The sequence below is a fragment of the Solanum verrucosum genome, unplaced genomic scaffold, assembly GCF_900185275.1.
Source record: "Solanum verrucosum unplaced genomic scaffold, falcon-dt-bn FXZP01000273.1, whole genome shotgun sequence".
Lineage (NCBI taxonomy): Eukaryota > Viridiplantae > Streptophyta > Magnoliopsida > Solanales > Solanaceae > Solanum > Solanum verrucosum.
In genome coordinates this window covers 313,515-332,427 of record NW_026020163.1, presented here as the reverse complement: position 1 = coordinate 332,427, position 18,913 = coordinate 313,515, and the positions used below count along the sequence as shown (strand labels likewise).

At 34.4% G+C, this 18,913-nt stretch overlaps 1 protein-coding gene and 1 long non-coding RNA gene across 5 annotated transcripts; one reads left to right on the top strand and one right to left on the bottom strand.

Annotated features, from left to right (window-relative positions):
• Positions 1-3,509: 3,509 nt before the first annotated feature.
• On the top strand, positions 3,510-18,734 carry LOC125828479 (pleiotropic drug resistance protein 1-like). 4 transcript variants are annotated; one of them, XM_049507772.1, is made up of 20 exons: positions 3,510-3,903; positions 4,516-4,636; positions 4,734-4,907; positions 5,098-5,257; positions 5,616-5,692; positions 5,757-5,810; positions 5,907-6,299; positions 6,382-6,663; positions 6,760-7,076; positions 7,172-7,332; positions 7,417-7,677; positions 7,753-7,928; positions 7,996-8,328; positions 8,408-8,698; positions 8,766-8,849; positions 8,933-9,294; positions 9,386-9,557; positions 9,634-9,888; positions 9,982-10,218; positions 18,617-18,734. In XM_049507772.1, the coding sequence occupies exons 1-20, from the start codon at positions 3,530-3,532 to the stop codon at positions 18,638-18,640; spliced, it is 4,308 nt and encodes a 1,435-aa protein (XP_049363729.1). In that variant the 5' UTR covers positions 3,510-3,529; the 3' UTR covers positions 18,641-18,734. The 4 variants fall into 4 exon arrangements, with proteins under 4 accessions (XP_049363729.1, XP_049363732.1, XP_049363731.1 ...); XM_049507775.1 differs by lacking the exons at positions 9,634-9,888; positions 9,982-10,218 and adding an exon at positions 18,026-18,280 and having other exon boundaries at positions 18,380-18,734; XM_049507774.1 differs by lacking the exon at positions 9,982-10,218 and having other exon boundaries at positions 18,380-18,734.
• LOC125828525 (uncharacterized) lies at positions 9,681-18,257 on the bottom strand. Its single transcript, XR_007443052.1, has 2 exons — positions 18,166-18,257; positions 9,681-9,773 (listed from the first exon to the last, which is right to left on the bottom strand). It is a non-coding gene; the product is annotated as an uncharacterized LOC125828525 (long non-coding RNA).
• Positions 18,735-18,913: the final 179 nt, after the last annotated feature.

Here is an 18,913-nt window from a genome sequence, read left to right as displayed (position 1 = left end):
AGTCGCACCTTTTCATAAAAGTCACAACTTTTCATAGAAGTCACAACTTTTCATAAAAGTCGCAACTCTTCATTAAAGTCGCAACTTTTTATAAATGTCACAACTTTTCATGAAAGAGGAAGGTTAGTTTTGGAAATAAATAAAATGAAAGGAAATTCTAGTTTGTGGTGGCGCCACGTTGGCGGCTTAAGGTTCTCTTTTATATATATATATATTGCGATTTATAATATTAAAAAAAAAGTACAAAACTTGTATCAGCCTAAAAAATGACCACGATAATTCGAAGCCTACAGAAAGCAATATGGTTGTACGTAATTTTTAAATACTTAATATATATTACTCCACTTGTCTCAATGTATGTAGCATTGATAAAATTTCAAGATTCAATCAAATGTTGTTAATTGTTAACATTTATAATACATTTTACGTAGTTTTCAATAATTTCACATTAAACAATACATATTACTACTTTTGTCTCATTTTATGTGACATTGATAGATTAATTTTAAGAATCAGTCAATTTATTTTTTCTGTTTTTTTAATAAATATTTTAAGTGGTCAAAATCACGATTTATTGTATTTTATACATAATTTTTAACGATAGATTAATTTCAAGAATTAATCAAATTTTTTTATATGTATTTATTTTTGAAATATTTTATGTTGTCAATTATCATGATTTATAGTATTTTTACGCAATTTTTAAATATAAAAAAAAATTAAGACAAATAAATTAAAATGGGCGCAATATATGTTATTTTTGTTGTCTCAATTTATGTGACACAAATGAAATTTGAAGAGTCATCCAAATTTACATTTAAAAAAAAAATGTTCTAAGTTATTAATTATTGTGATTTATAATATTTTTATGTAACTTTCAAATAACTTACATTGCTGGTCACTTTGTCCTAATTTATGTAATATGGATAAACTTACAAAATTAACCCTTTTAAAATGTCTTTCAGATATTTTAAGTTGTTAATTATTATTATTTATAATACTTTTTTGGTTATTTTGAAATGATATATGTTATTTTTTCTGTTCCAATATATGTGACCCGGATAGAATTTTGAGAGTCAACCTATTTTATTATATATCTTTTAAATATTAAATATTTTAAGTCATTTGTAAATGATTTATTATATTATATTATATATATATATATATATATATATATATATATATATATATATATATTATATTTATTTCTACTATATAATAAAAGGGGTTTTATTATGATATTATATAATAGTAGAATATATATTATATAAAATCCCTTTTATTATATAGTAGAAATTACAATTACAAAATTAACCCTTTTAAAATGTCTTTAAGATATTTTAAGTTGTTAATTATTATTATTTATAATACTTTTTTGATAATTTTAAAATGATATATGTTATTTTTTCTGTCCCAATATATGTGACCCGGATAGAATTTTGAGATTGAACCTATTTTATTATATATCCTTTAAATATGAAATATTTTAAGTCATTTGTAAATGATTTATTATATTATATTATTATATATTATATAAACTTCCTTATAGTAGAAAAATAAATATATATTATATAGTAGAAAAAATGATTTATTATATTATATATTATATATTATATAGGGAGTTTATGATTGGACATTACAATGTCCCATCATAAACTCCCTCTTATATAATAAGAGAATACTTTGTGGGTTGGAAAATAATTAAATGGTTATTAACAGCATTATTAAAGAAAACAAATAGCCAAAACGTACACCTTCATTTAATAGAGATGATTGTGGTAATCAATTAGGGGCATGATATTTGTATAATCTTATTAAAGTAAAACAACATAAATAAAAGATAATACTCTTATCAATATACATAACAAATAAAAATATTTGAATTTTTAAAATTACTAACGAAATATCTTACATAAAATCAATAATACGCAAAGAGATACAACTTGAGGTGGCAGGACTAAGTGCCTAATTAACCTCCTCAAAATATGAATAAGAGTTGGACATGCCTAACTCTTTACGATACAGAGTTTAAGATCTTTTATTAAAATTTGACTTCAAATAATCAATTTTATTGAATCGTTTCTGATCGACTAAGGAGTAAGGAGTCTATAAGTGGATAGGAAAAAATATTAGAAGAGTTCCCACTAGATTTTTAATAGTTTATTCTGACTTTTGTAATCTCTAGATGATGTAGAGTACAACTAAAAATAACATAAAATAAAATAGATTGGACCCAACATAAATATATAGGATCAGTAGCAAAATATTTATTGTTCCAACTTCCTAGTACTGTCATTCTGGAAAAAATTGATGGTTTTGGATGCTGATATACTACAGTATACTCCTTCTCCCTCTGTCCTTAATTACTTGTTCATTTTTCCTTTTATAGTTGTTCCTAATTACTTGTCCATTCTGACAAATCAAGAAAGGACAATTTTTTTTTACCTGTTATACCCTCAATTAAATGATTAATTACTTTGAAAAATGTAAAACTTTTCATCTACTTCATAATTAATAGGGTAAAATGGTAAACTCACTATGTCATTAATTGTTTTCTTAATTGGTGTGTCAATTCAAAAGTGGACAAGTAATTAAGGACAGAGGGAGTATAACCAGAATGACCAATAAAGTCGAGTTGTTACATCGAAAAATCGAATCAAATAACAAAAACGAATCAATTGAGAGACATTTTTTTCGTTGTTTGGTTTGGTTAGGTTTTTTTTTTTTTTTTTTGGTTTAATATGACACATAGGGCCGGTTTGTTTGGTTTGATTTTTCAATTTAAAGAATGGACAAATTTCAATTTTAAGCAAAAAGTAATAGAAAAAATCCAGACCAAATCGATTAGATAAATACCAATCTAAAAATCATAGTTAGTTAGTTACACACTTTTGGCTTGTAGTAGTACTTTGCCTTGACATTCTAATTTGATTTGTAATCTTTATTTTGATATATAAGTAAAAAACTCAATTTCATGTTAAAAATAACTTTGCGTTAAATTATTCATCACTATTTATTACAATTATTACCATCAAGATCTATTGGTAAACAAACATTTTTCTTAAAAAGTAAATACTTGATAGTGTTATGCTTGAATATAGTTGCCAAATTAAATATCACTGCTAACCTCATTTTCAACATGCTAAAACTTTCTGTTTGTTGAGCTCCGAGCTTGTGGTCCTTCTTTGAATGTGGGTACAATTGTGGGAGGGACACATTACCAGTTATCGTATCCACGATAAACGCTGAATAACCAAGTGCAGAGCGGATAGCTGCTGAAAGCATCTATGAACACACCTAGCAAATTGTTAATGACAAATAGTCCTTTTTTTTTAGTCCCCGGCCGCTAGCTACTCTTTAGGTGTGCACTAGTCAATAGTTTTAGAAAAAGTATATTTAAAAGAATTTGGGCAAAATTAGTTTTTCTAAAACCATATACTATTCAATTGCATGCCCCCATCCTTTTTGTTCTTGCTATTATATAATAATCCCTTAGCTTTTAAACTTAACTAACTTTGTTTGGTTCAAAATGGAGCCAACTAATTCAAGAGGTACTAGTTTGAGAGAAAAAATAATCAGGGGAAGTAGTTTGAGAGGGAGCTTAAGTTCAAAGAGGAATAGTACTAATAACTCCAGGTGGAGTGGCAATGATGGGGAGATTTTTAATCGTTCCACGAGGGACGAAGATGATGAAGAGGCTCTTAAATGGGCAGCTCTTGAAAAACTTCCAACGTTTGATCGTTTGAGAAAAGGTCTCTTGTTTGGATCACAAGGTGCATCTGCTGAAATTGATATACATGATATTGGTTTTCAAGAAAGAAACAAGTTGCTTGAAAGGCTTGTCAAAGTTGCAGATGAGGATAATGAGAAGCTCTTGTTGAAACTCAGGCAAAGAATTGACAGGTAAGTGAATGTATATATCTTCTGTCATCTTTGATGGACGAAAAATAACTATATAGACGACACCATTTAACTGTGATTAAATATCAGCAATGTTCGTTAGGAGTCTTTAGGACTTATTAGAGATATATACATACGTTGTTAGAAGCTTGTGGTCTTAAATATGTCATAATGTGGCTGTAGAACTTCTGAAACTCGCTGCCTTAAACATGTCATATCACTTGTGTGGCTACAGAAGTTTCTCACGAAAGGTAGAATAAAAAGCTAAGTTTGGTGTTTCTAGGTATAAAAATGTATCATTCTTTCTGTAATGAATTAATAAGGAAATATTAATATGTAACTGAGACATATGTAAACAAAGTGGCATGAATAGTGAGGATTCATATAGTCAAATGTCTTGCTTACAAACTGAGACGTTGTAGTTGTTAAGCTGTTGTTTATCTAAGACTAATTTGTTTTTATAATATTTAATTGAGACTGACTTAAATGGAACGACATGGACGATGATGATTCATATTGTCATTAGTCCGACTTGGTTAGAATTGAGACGTAGTTATTGTGATGCTGTTGATTATCTATGACTAGTTGTTTGACAATTCTTTTTTCTTTTCACAGAGTTGGGATAGATTTGCCAGAAATAGAAGTAAGATATGAGCATTTAACTATTGAGGCAGATGCATATATAGGAAGTAGAGCTTTGCCTACATTTATCAACTTTATCTCTAATTTTCTTGAGGTAAAATCTATCTAAAAGAAAATCTTGATTTCGAATCTCAATTCTCTTTAACAAAAAGGATGTTTGTAACTAACTTTTTATTTTTTTGGATTCATAGGATATATTGAACCCTCTCCATATCCTACCGAGTCGAAAGAGGAAACTAACTATTCTTAATGATGTGAGTGGTATCATTAGGCCTCGCAGATTGACTTTGCTTTTAGGACCTCCAAGTTCCGGGAAAACTACATTATTATTAGCTTTGGCCGGAAAGCTTGACTCTGCCCTTAAGGTAACACCATTAGTTCTACGTATCGAAGGGATTTAAGCTATATATATACTGATAGTTCAAAGATTAGTTGTCATTTTTGTCGTTCCAACAATTAATATATACTTCTTATTATAGACTGTCAATGCATAAAACTCAAACTCCAAACCAAACATTTGTTTGTGTGGTTGCTTTTTTGTTATTTGGAAATCAGGTTACTGGAAAAGTGACCTATAATGGACATGAAATGAATGAGTTTGTGCCGCAAAGAACAGCTGCTTATATTAGCCAGTATGATTTACATATTGGAGAAATGACTGTGAGAGAAACCTTGGAATTCTCTGCCAGATGCCAGGGAGTTGGATCGAGCTATGGTTAGAATTTCTTTCCTTTTTTCTTAATCACTAAACCCAAAAATTATCTTTAGTGGCAATTAATTAACGACAATAACTTAATTGCCACTATATATGTTTTTTTAGAGGCATTTAGCACGGTTTGTAAATGTCCCTAAAGCCTATAGCGATATTGGATCCATTGACAATTAATTAATGCTAGTAAAGTCTTTAGCACTCTTTATTAATATGCATATTTATTGCCGCTAAAAGTTGTTTTTGTTGTAATGAATCTTGATCATATTTCAAACTTCTTGTTCTTTAAAAAAAACATTTTGTGTTGAAATTTAACTAACGTGGATGATATATCGATTGATGTTTCTCGGAATTGTTTTTGCAGAGATGTTGGTTGAACTGACAAGAAGAGAGAAAGAAGCTAAAATCAAGCCAGATCCTGATATTGATATTTTCATGAAGGTAAGCAACTAGAATATTTCCTTTCTCTAAAACAAATGCTTATAATTATTTTGTGACAATGTAGGCATTAGCTGCAGAGGGACAAGAAGCCAATTTTGTTACAGAATATGTTCTGAAGGTAACAGAAATATGTTTCACTAATTTCTCAAAATTTCCGACTATCAGAAGGCTGAGGAAAATTTGATAACTAAGTGATTTGTGTATTCCACTGCAGCTTTTGGGGCTGGATATTTGTGCAGATACTATGGTGGGAGATGAAATGATAAGGGGAATTTCAGGAGGACAAAAGAAGCGTGTGACAACCGGTGAAATGCTCGTTGGACCGTCAAAGGCACTTTTCATGGATGAAATCTCAACTGGATTGGATAGTTCCACTACTTACTCAATAGTGAACTCACTAAGACAATCTGTGCAAATCTTGCACGGAACTGCTGTGATATCTCTCTTGCAGCCAGCACCCGAGACGTACAACTTGTTTGACGACATTATTCTGTTATCAGATGGGAAAATTGTCTATCAGGGCCCTCGAGAGGATGTGCTTGGCTTCTTCGAGTCCATGGGTTTCAAATGTCCTGATAGAAAAGGCGTGGCCGACTTCTTGCAAGAAGTATGTCTTACAATAAACTAATAAGGTTGACAATGATTGATCTATTTTCCCTTCTGATGGTGGAAATTTAAATTCATTGCAGGTGACTTCAAAGAAAGATCAACAGCAATATTGGGTGAGGAGGGATGAAACTTACCGGTTTATCACGTCAAAAGAATTTGCTGAAGCATATCAATCGTTCCATGTTGGAAGGAAACTCGTGGATGATCTTGCAGCTTCATATGACAAGAGTAAAAGCCATCCTGCTGCTTTGTCAACTCAAAAGTATGGTATAGGGAAGAAACAACTCTTAAAGGTCTGCACTGAACGAGAATTCTTACTAATGAAGAGGAACTCATTTGTTTACATCTTCAAGTTCATTCAGGTGACAACTTGTCAATGAAAATATTAAATTTCAAGTCTCCGGCTCATCATATTTGCTCGCAAGTACTAATGCCTCATGGTTTTGATCTGTTCACAGCTTACAATTATGGCACTCATATCAATGACTCTCTTTTTCCGTACTAAGATGCCGCGTGATAGAATTGAAGATGGAGTAAAATATGTTGGTGCCCTCTTTTTTGTAGTCACTATGATTATGTTTAACGGAATGGCTGAGATCGCCCTGACAATTTACAAACTTCCTGTCTTCTACAAGCAAAGGGACCTTCTCTTTTACCCTTCATGGGCTTATGCAATGCCCACATGGATACTCAAAATCCCTATAACATTTGTTGAAGTTGGACTTTGGGTGTTCCTCACTTACTATGTCATCGGATTTGATCCGAGCCCTGCAAGGTAAGAGAAGAAATAGATGATGCAGTATAAAGATCAGGTTACCTTCAACAGTTTCCTTTTTCCTGTGATTACTTAACATGAGTCTATTTTTGCAGATTTTTCAAACAGTTTTTGCTACTCATATTAGTAAACCAGATGGCGTCAGGATTGTTCCGCTTCATTGGGGCAACTGGAAGGACCATGGGAGTTGCTAATACATTTGGAACATTTGTTCTGCTTTTACAGTTTGCATTGGGTGGATTCGTTCTTTCACGAGGTATATTTGGTGATTTATGTGTTAGTAGAAGCTTTAATCTTGCTAAAACCAACTACTGCTAACAGACTACTGCTGATATTGTAGATGATGTGAAGAAATGGTGGCTATGGGGTTACTGGTCATCACCAATGATGTATTCTATGAATTCAATTCTTGTGAATGAATTTGGTGGAAAAAGGTGGAAACAAATTGCACCAATTGGAACTGATTCACTTGGAGTTGCAGTTGTAAGATCTCGAGGGTTCTTCACAAATGCATACTGGTACTGGATAGGCGTCGGTGCACTAATTGGATTCACAATCGTCTTTAACATCTGCTACAGTCTTGCACTAGCTTATCTCAACCGTGAGTATCTTTAGAGTTTCACCTTTCATTTCCCCTAAAGGTGAAAACATTGAATGTTTAGTTGAATATCTACAGCATTTGGTAAGCCGCAAGGTATGATATCAGAAGACAGTGATGATGCCAAAACAACGAGCACTGAGAAAGAAGTGTCCACTAGTGAGGGCCAGAATAAGAAAAAGGGAATGGTTCTTCCATTTGAACCGCATTCTATAACCTTCGATGAAGTTACATACTCTGTTGACATGCCTCAGGTAACTAGCTAGGAATTGTTGTAGGATAAAAAAATTATAATACTTAACTTTCCAATGATACTTCCAGGAAATGAAAAATCAAGGTGTCACTGAAGATAGATTGGTACTTCTGAATGGTGTATGTGGAGCTTTCAGGCCCGGTGTTTTGACAGCATTGATGGGAGTTAGTGGCGCTGGAAAAACAACGTTAATGGATGTATTGGCCGGACGAAAAACAGGAGGATATATTGAGGGTAGTATCAAGATATCTGGCTATCCGAAGAACCAAGAAACATTTGCACGTATATCCGGATACTGTGAACAGAATGATATCCATTCACCTTATGTTACAGTTTATGAGTCATTAGTATACTCAGCTTGGTTGCGTTTACCTTCTGATGTTGATGAAAAGACCAGAAAGGTTGGCTCCTTTTGAATATAAGTTAAATGCAGTTAATGTGGAAATCATATGACATTTCCTATTTAATATCCTTGTGCAGATGTTTGTTGATGAAGTTATGGAACTTGTGGAGCTTACACCATTAAGGTCAGCCTTGGTTGGTCTTCCAGGAGTCAATGGTCTCTCAACTGAGCAACGCAAAAGGTTGACCATTGCAGTAGAACTAGTGGCAAACCCCTCTATCATTTTCATGGATGAACCAACTTCGGGGTTGGATGCAAGAGCTGCTGCAATTGTTATGAGAACTGTTAGGAACACAGTTGACACAGGAAGAACCGTTGTTTGTACCATCCATCAACCTAGTATCGACATTTTTGAAGCCTTTGATGAGGTGAATTTAATAAATGTCATCTTTCTCTTTTGACATTGAATACTAATATGAAGACCACTCTTTGCAGCTATTTCTAATGAAACGAGGAGGAAAAGAGATATATGTTGGTCCATTGGGTCACCATTCTTGCCATTTGATCAGATACTTTGAGGTAAGTTGCCTAAGCAGATAAATGAGCCTCCCGTTTTTCAAGTTAATACGATTGAATAACAAACTAATTCTTCTTGTATTCAGTCAATTCCTGGGGTAAGTAAAATACAAGATGGCTACAATCCAGCAACTTGGATGTTAGAAGTCACAAACTCAGCTCAAGAAATGATGTTGGGGCTTGATTTCACCGATTTATACAAGAAATCAGATCTTTACATGAGGAACAAAATATTGATTAGAGAACTTAGCGTGCCTGGCCCTGGTACAAAAGACCTGCATTTCAACAATCAATACTCACAACCATTTTGGACCCAATGTATGGCTTGCCTTTGGAAGCAACATTGGTCATACTGGCGTAATCCTGCTTATACTGCAGTCAGATATATCTTTACAATCATCATCGCCTTGGCCATTGGGACAATGTTCTGGGATCTTGGTACTAAAGTGTAAGTCCAAACATATGACGGAACAAGTACTCATAATCTGGAAAATGCTTTCAGTTATTAATGCTAAAAGCTTATTTTTTTGGTATTACAGCGGTAAGAGCCAAGACCTATTTAACGCTATGGGATCTATGTATGCTCCAGTTCTCTTCCTTGGTTTTCAAAATGCATCATCAGTGATGCCTGTTGTAGCCGTTGAGCGTACAGTATTTTACAGAGAAAGAGCTGCTGGAATGTATTCTGCCCTCCCATATGCCTTTGGACAAGTAAGCAGAGGCTCTAACTTCTTATAAGCCAATTTCTGGTTTAAAAAGTCTAAAAAGAAATAATTTTAATTTGCAGGCTTTCATTGAAATACCATATGTCTTTGTGCAAGCTGTTACCTATGGTGTTATCATCTATGCTATGATCGGATTTGAATGGACAGTGACCAAGTTCTTTTGGTACTTGTTTATCATGTATTTCACTCTCTTGTACTTCACCTTCTATGGTATGATGAGCGTTGCCGTTTCCCCAAATCAAAATATTGCGCAAATTGTCTCTCTCTTCGGCTATGCAATGTGGAATCTTTTCTCAGGATTCATGATTCCACGACCTGTAAGTTCTTGAAACTATTCCATTTTGTTCTACATGAAAATCAATTTAGAGCTTGAAAATGATGACATGTTTTCATTGTTTTTAAATAACCAGAGTATGCCCATATGGTGGAGATGGTACTATTGGGCTTGTCCTGTTGCCTGGACATTGTATGGTTTGGTTGCATCGCAATTCGGAGACCTCCAAGATAAACTTACTGATAGTGATGAAACAGCCAAACATTTCTTGAGGCGTTACTTCGGGTTCAAGCATGATTTTCTTGGAGTAGTTGCATTTGTGACTGTTGCATATGCTGTTGTTTTTGCCTTCACATTTGCTTTGGCTATTAAGGTTTTCAACTTCCAGAAGAGATAGAAGAGCTTACCTGTGTATTCAGGTTACCACTTGAAGAAGTATATATATATATATATGTTCTGTTTGTTTTGTATCGCATTACTATGCAGTGAAATGTCCCGTTGATTTTGTAAGTTCATTAGTTTGAATCGATTTTGTAACTATTTTGGTATTCTTGAACTTTCAGGAAGTCGAAGCTAATGTGTAAGACTAATCTGAATCGAAATAATGAAGTTTGACATCTCTGTTTTTAATGTTTATCAAGTACTGGTCTTAGTTGAGGCGTCAAAATGAAAACTGAAATAATGGCCAAAAAATAGAAGAGGAAAAATCCGTCATTAATTAATCGAAGTTGAATGATAGTTGGACGTGCCCAACTCTTTAATGATGCATACAAGAGAGGTTAAATGGATATATTGTCTATCAACTAAAATTATTAGAAGAAATTGATTATAAGAAAAATTATTAACTTTAAATCAAAATCTAGTGTTTTTTTTTTCTTTTCGAAAAAAAGTTTGAGATCTTTTATTAGAATTCGACTCCAGATTATCAATTCTATTGAGTCGTCTTTGAACGACTAAGGAGTCTATAAGAGGATAGAAAAAAAGATCAGAAGATATGCAATGTTATAAGAAGATATACAACTCTTAAAGATGTAGAGTCAACAAAAGAAAATAGATTGAACCTAACATAAATATATAGAGTAACAAAATATTTAATGTCCCAATTAATGTCAATTCTTAAGCATTTTAATTCTAGCAGAAAACTTTGATGGTTTTAGATACTACAATATATAACCAGAGTGGCCAATAAAGTTGGCCTGGATCACTAGAGTTGTTACACCAAAAAATAAAACCAAACCAAAAATCGAATCAAATTGGAAAAGAATACTTTTTGTTGTTGTTGTTTGTTTTATGCAATTTTAACAATTGACAAGCTTTGGTTTGGTTTTGGTTTTAAGCAAAAAGTAATAGAAAAAAATCGGGACCAATCGATTATATAAATGTCAATCTAAAAATCATAGTTACACACTTTTGGCTTGTAGATTAGTTCTTTGCCTTGACATTCTAATTTGATTTATAATCTTTAATTTGATATATAAGTCTAAATATCTATTTTACGTTTAAAAATAACTTTGTTTTTAAACTGAGTCCTTAAACTATTCCTCACTATTTATTTCAATTAATACCATCAAGATCTATTTGTAAATGACAATTTTCTTATAAAGTAATTGTCTGGAATATAGTCGCCGAAATATCACTGCTAACCCCATTTTCAACATGTTTGAAACTTTCTATTTCGTCGAGCTCTGAGCTTGTGGTCTTCCTTTGAGTGTGGGTACAATAAAATGTCTCTGTTTAAAAAAAATGACAAAAAACCAAAAAAATCGATAAGATCCAAACCAATGAAGAACTGATGTATGCTTGTTTTTAGTTTTAATATTAGTAAAACCGACTTCTTCCTGTTCCGTATAATTAATGTCTGATAGTCTTTTTTTTAATCCCCAACCGCTACTCTTTAGATGCACACTAGGCGATTGAGTTAATAAAGTATATTCAAAAGCATTGGGCAAAATTAATTTTTTTTGTCAAACTATTTATTATTCAATAGCCCCCCTCCTTTTCTACTTGCTATTATATAATAATCCCTTAGCTTTTAAACTTTAGCAACACACTTAACTAACTTTGTTTGGTTCAAAATGGAGCCAACAAATTCAAGAGGTACTAGTTTGAGAGAAAGAATAATCAGGGGAAATAGTTTGAAAGGGAGCTTAAGTTTAAAGGGGAATAGTACTAACAACTCTAGGTGGACTAGCAATGATGGGGAGATTTTTAATCATTCCACGAGGGACGAAGATGATGAAGAGGCTCTTAAATGGGCAGCTCTTGAAAAACTTCCAACGTTTGATTGTTTGAGAAAAGGTCTCTTGTTTGGATCACAAGGTGCATCTGCTGAAATTGATATACATGATATTGGCCTTCAAGAAAGAAACAAGTTGCTTGAAAGGCTTGTCAAAGTTGCAGAAGAGGATAATGAGAAGCTCTTGTTGAAACTCAGGCAAAGAATTGACAGGTAAGTTGATGAACCTTCTGTCGTCTTTGGTGGACGAAAAATATCTATATAGTTGTGATTACATTTTAGCAGTGTACGGAGTTTACTTTAGGTTCAATGTTCGTTAGGAGTTGTTAGAGATATATACGTTGTTAGAAAATCTAGATAATCTATAGTGTTAAAGAAACTAACTTTTATACTCCTTGTACAAATTTATGTAACATAATTTGACTGCGCAAGAAGATTAAGAAAGAAAAATTTTCGAAACTTGTGGCTGTAGACATGGCATATCACTTGTCTGGCAACATAATTTTCTCACTAAAGGTAGAATGAAAAGTTAAAGTGTCATTCTTTCTTTAACGAACTAATAAAGGAACCAGTTTTGCATAAACTGGAATGGAGGGAGAAATATTAAACTGAGACATATGTAAACGAAGTGGCATGGATTGTGAGGATTCATATAGTCAATCTGACTTGCTTACAATTGGGACATAGTAGTTGGTATACTGTTGTTTATCTAAGACTAGTTTTTTTTAATATAGTATTTAACTTAGACGGTCTTAAATGGAGCGACTTAGATGATGAAGATTCATATAGGCAGTCGGACTTGCTTAGAATTGAAACGTAGTTATTGTTATACTGTTGTTTATCTATGACTAGTTGTTTTTCTCTTTTGATTTAACATTTTTTATTTCTTTTCACAGAGTAGGGATAGATTTGCCAGAAATAGAAGTAAGATATGAGCATTTAACTATTGAGGCAGATGCATATATAGGAAGTAGAGCTTTGCCTACATTTATCAACTTTATCACTAATTTTCTTGAGGTAAAATATATCTAAAAGAAAATCTTGATTTCGAATCTCAGTTCTCTTTAACAAAAAGGATGTTTGTAACTTATTTTTTTGTTTTGTGTTTTGGATTCATAGGATATGTTGAACTCTCTCCATATTCTACCGAGTCGAAAGAGGAAACTCACTATTCTTAATGATGTGAGTGGTATCATTAAGCCTTGCAGAATGACTTTGCTTTTAGGACCTCCAGGTTGTGGGAAAACTACTTTTTTATTAGCTTTGGCTGGAAAGCTTGACTCTGCCCTTAAGGTAACACCATTAGTTCTACGTATCGAAGGGACTTAAGTTATATATACTGACTGCAAAGATTAGTATCATTTTTATCAGTTCAACAATTAATATGTTCTTATCATAGACTGTCAATGCATAGAACTTAAACTCCAAACCAAATGTTTGTATTTGGTTTTTTTTTTTTCTGTTTTTCTGAAATCAGGTTACTGGAAAAGTGACCTATAATGGACATGAAATGAATGAATTTGTGCCACAAAGAACAGCTGCTTATATTAGCCAGTATGATTTACACATTGGAGAAATGACTGAGAGAAACCTTGGAATTCTCTGCCAGATGCCAGGGAGTTGGCTCGCGTTATGGTTATATTTCAAACTTCTGGTTCAATAAAAATCATTTTGTGTTGAAATTTAACTAACGTAGATTGATATATCGATTGATGTTTCTCGGAATTTTTTTGTAGAGATGTTGGTTGAACTGTCAAGAAGAGAGAAAGCAGCTAAAATCAAGCCAGATCCTGATATTGATATTTTCATGAAGGTAAGCAACTAGAATATTTTCTTTCTCGAAAACAAATGCTTATAATTATTTTGTGACAATGTAGGCATTAGCAACAGAGAGACAAGAAGCCGTTTTTGTTACAGATTATGTTCTGAAGGTAACAAAAAGTGATGTTCACTATTTTCTCGAAATTCCCGACGATCAGAAGGTGGAAGAAAATTTGATAACTGAGTGATTCGTGTATTCTACTGCAGCTTTTGGGACTGGATATTTGTGCAGATACTATGGTGGGAGATGAAATGATAAGGGGTATTTCAGGAGGACAAAAGAAGCGCGTGACAACCTGTGAAATGCTTGTTGGACCGTCGAAGGCACTTTTCATGGATGAAATCTCAACTGGATTGGATAGTTCCACCACTTACTCAATAGTGAAATCTCTAAGACAATATGTGCATATGTGCAAATCTTGAACGGAACTGCTGTGATATCTCTCTTGCAGTCAGCACCGGAGACGTACAACTTGTTTCACGACATTATTCTACTATCAGATGAAAAAATTGTCTATCAGGGCCCTCGAGAGGATGTCCTTGGCTTCTTCGAGTCCATGGGCTTCAGATGTCCTGATAGAAAAGGCGTGGCCGACTTCTTGCAAGAAGTATGTCTTACAAGAAACTACAAAACTAATAAGGTTGACAAGCAATGGTCTATTTCCCTTCTGATGGTGAAAATTTAAATTTGTTGCAGGTGACTTCAAAGAAAGATCAACAGCAATATTGGGTGAGGAAGGATGAAACTTACCGGTTTATCACCTCAAAAGAATTTGCTGAGGCATATCAATCGTTCCATGTTGGGAGGAAACTCGCGGATGAGCTTGCAGCTTCATATGACAAGAGCAAAAGCCATCCTGCTGCTTTGTCAACTCAAAAGTATGGTATAGGGAAGAAACAACTCTTAAAGGTCTGCACTGAACGAGAACTCTTACTAATGAAGAGGAACTCATTTATTTACATCTTCAAGTTCATTCAGGTGATCACTTGTCTATAAAAATATTAAATTTTCACGTCTCCGGCTCATCATATTTGCTTGCAAGTACTAATGCCTCAAATCTGTTCGCAGAATATGATTATGGCAGTCATAACAATGACCCTCTTTTTCCGTACTAAGATGCCCCATGATACTATAGAAGATGGAGGAAAATATGCTGGTGCCCTCTTCTTTATAGTCATTCTGATTATGTTTAGCGGAATGATTGAGATAGGCTTGGTAATTTACAAACTTCCTATCTTCTACAAGCAGAGGGACCTTCTGTTTTTCCCTTCATGGGCTTATGCAATGCCCTCATGGATACTCAAAATCCCTATAGCATTTGTTGAAGTTGGCCTTTGGGTGTTCCTCACTTACTATGTAATCGGATTTGATCCAAGCCCTGTAAGGTAAGGTTAAAATAAAGATGATGCAGCATAAATATCAGGTTAACTTCAACAGTTTCCTTTTTTCCTTCTGCAGATTATTCAAACATTTCTTGATACTCATTTAGTAAACCAGATGACATCAGGAATGTGCCGCTTCATTGGGGCTGCTGGAAGGACCATGGGAGTTGCAAATACATATGGAACATTTGCTCTGCTTTTACTATTTGGATTGGGTGGATTCGTTCTTTCACGAGGTATATTTGTTGATTTATGTGGTTGTAGAAGCTTTTATCTTGCTAAAACCGACTACTGCTAATATTGTAGATGATGTGAAGAAATGGTGGATATGGGGTTACTGGTCTTCACCGTTGATGTATTCTATGAATTCAATTCTTGTGAATGAATTTGATGGGAAAAGGTGGAAACACATTGCACCAATTGGAACTGATTCACTTGGAGTTGCAGTTGTAAGATCCCGAGGGTTCTTCCCAAATGCATACTGGTACTGGATAGGTGTCGGTGCACTTATTGGATTCAATATCATCTTTAACATCTTCTACAGTCTTGCACTCGCTTATCTCAACCGTGAGTATCTTTAGAGTTTTTCCATTTATTTTTCCTTAAAGGTGAATACATTGAATGTTTAGTTGAATATCTACAGCATTTGGTAAGCCGCAAGATATGATATCAGAAGACAGTGATGATGCCAAAACAACAAACACTGAGAAAGAAGTGTCCACTAGTGAGGACCAGAATAAGAAAAAGGGAATGGTTCTTCCATTCGAACCACATTCCATCACCTTCGATGAAGTAACATACTCTGTTAACATGCCTCAGGTAACTAGCTGGAATTATTATAGGATCAAATATTATGATACTTTCCAGTGATACTGAACTTCCCAATGATACTTCCAGGAAATGAAAAATCAAGGTGCTACTGAGGATAGATTGGTACTTCTGAATGGTGTAAGCGGAGCTTTTAGGCCTGGTGTTTTGACAGCATTGATGGGAGTTAGTGGTGCTGGAAAAACAACGTTGATGGATGTAATGGCCGGACGAAAAACAGGAGGTTATATTGAAGGTAGTATCAAGATCTCTGGCTATCCGAAGAAGCAAGAAACATTTGCACGTATATCTGGATACTGTGAGCAGAATGATATCCATTCACCTTATGTTACAGTTTATGAGTCATTAGTATACTCAGCTTGGTTGCGTTTACCTTCTGATGTTGATGAAAAGACCAGAAAGGTTGGCTCCTTTTGAATATCAGTTAAATGCAATAAAGGTGGAAATGATGACATTTCCTATTTAATATCCTTGTGTAGATGTTTGTTGATGAAGTTATGGAACTTGTGGAACTTACACCATTAAGGTCAGCGTTGGTTGGTCTGCCAGGAGTCAACGGTCTCTCAACCGAGCAACGCAAAAGGTTGACCATTGCAGTGGAACTAGTGGCAAACCCCTCTATCATTTTCATGGATGAACCAACTTCAGGGCTGGATGCAAGAGCTGCTGCAATTGTTATGAGAACTGTTAGGAACACAGTTGACACAGGAAGAACTGTTGTTTGTACCATCCATCAGCCTAGTATCGACATTTTTGAAGCCTTTGACGAGGTGAATTTAATAAATGTGTCTTCTTTCTCTTTTGATATCTTTACATAGTATCAGAGCCAAGTCCATCCCCGTTTGGGCTCCCGGTCCACACTCTAGTTGGGCTTGGGACTGAAGGGGGTGTTAAGAGTGGGTAAAAGTCTCACATTGGTTGGGGAATGGACTAGTGATCTGCTTATATGGACTTGGACAATCCTCCCGTCATGAGTTAGCTTTTGGGGTTGATATAGGTCAAGGTGACATATTTGTACAAATACTAATATACAGACCACTCTTTGCAGCTATTTCTAATGAAACGAGGAGGAAAAGAGATATATGTTGGTCCATTGGGTCACCATTCTTGCCATTTGATCAGATACTTTGAGGTAAGTTGTCTAAGCAGATAAATGAGCCTCCCATTTTTCAAGTTAATACGATCGAATAACAAACTAATTCTTCTTGTATTCAGTCAATTCCTGGGGTAAGTAAGATACACGATGGCTACAATCCAGCAACTTGGATGTTAGAAGTCACAAATTCGGCTCAGGAAACGATGTTGGGGGTTGATTTTACTGATTTATACAAGAAATCAGACCTTTATAGGAGGAATAAAACATTGATTAGTGAACTTAGCGTGCCTCGCCCTGGTACAAAAGACCTGCATTTCGACAATCAATACGCACAACCATTTTGGAACCAATGTATGGCTTGCCTTTGGAAGCAACATTGGTCATACTGGCGTAATCCTGCTTATACTGCAGTCAGATATATCTTTACAATCTTCATCGCCTTGGCCATTGGGACAATGTTCTGGGATCTTGGTAGTAAAGTGTAAGTCCCTAAACATATGACGAAACAAGTACTCATATAGTCTGGAAAATACTTTTAATTTTTAATGCTAAAAGCTTATTTCTGTGTGTTATAGGGGTAAGAAACAAGACCTGTTTAACGCTTTGGGATCAATGTATACTCCTGTTTTCTTCCTTGGTTTTCAAAATGCATCATCAGTATTGCCTGTTGTAGCCGTTGAGCGTACAGTATATTACAGAGAAAGAGCTGCTGGAATGTTTTCTGCCATCCCCTATGCCTTGGACAAGTAAGCAGATGATTTAACTTCTTACAAGCCAATCTCCGGTTTAAAAAGTCTAAATAACTCTAATCTGCAGACTTTCATTGAAATTCCGTATGTCTTTGTGCAAGCTGTTTCCTTTGGTGTTATCGTCTATGCTATGATTGGATTTGAATGGACAGAGAGTAAGTTCTTTTGGTACTTGTTCATAATGTTCTTCACTCTCTTGTACTTCACCTTCTATGGTATGATGAGCGTTGCCATTACCCCAAATCAACATGTCGCGCAAATTGTCTCTGTCTCCGGATATGGAATGTGGAATCTCTTCTCAGGATTCATTGTTCCACGACCTGTAAGTTCTTGAAACACTTCCATTTTGTTCACATGAATATCAATTTTGGAGCTTGAATATGATGACATGTTTTCGTTGTTTTTTCTTTTAAATAACCAGAGTATGCCCATATGGTGGAGATGGTACTATTGGGCTGATCCTGTTGCCTGGACATTGTATGGTTTGGTTGCATCACAATTCGGAGACCTCCAAAACAAAATTACTGATAGTGATGAAACAGCCAAACAATTCCTTAGGCGTTACTTCGGGTTCAAGCATGATTTTATTGGAGTAGCTGCAGTTGTGACTGTTGCATATGCTGTTGTTTTTGCCGTCACATTTGCTTTGGCTATTAAGGTTTTCAACTTCCAGAAAAGATAGAAGAGCTTACCTGCTGAAGATATACATGAGGAAAATTGAAGAAATGCTTATAAAACTAGTGTATTCAGGTTACCACTTGAAGATGTATATATATATATATATGATCGATTGTTTGGTTTTTCGTGTCGAAGGTGATCTGTCAAACACCCTTAGCTGAATAATTGTACCCTTCGCTGAATAATTGTACCGTGTTTATAGGTCAAATATTACTTCAATATGTTAGCATTTGGAACTTCAGAGAAAAAACTATACTGTTTAACTTCGTCATCCTTC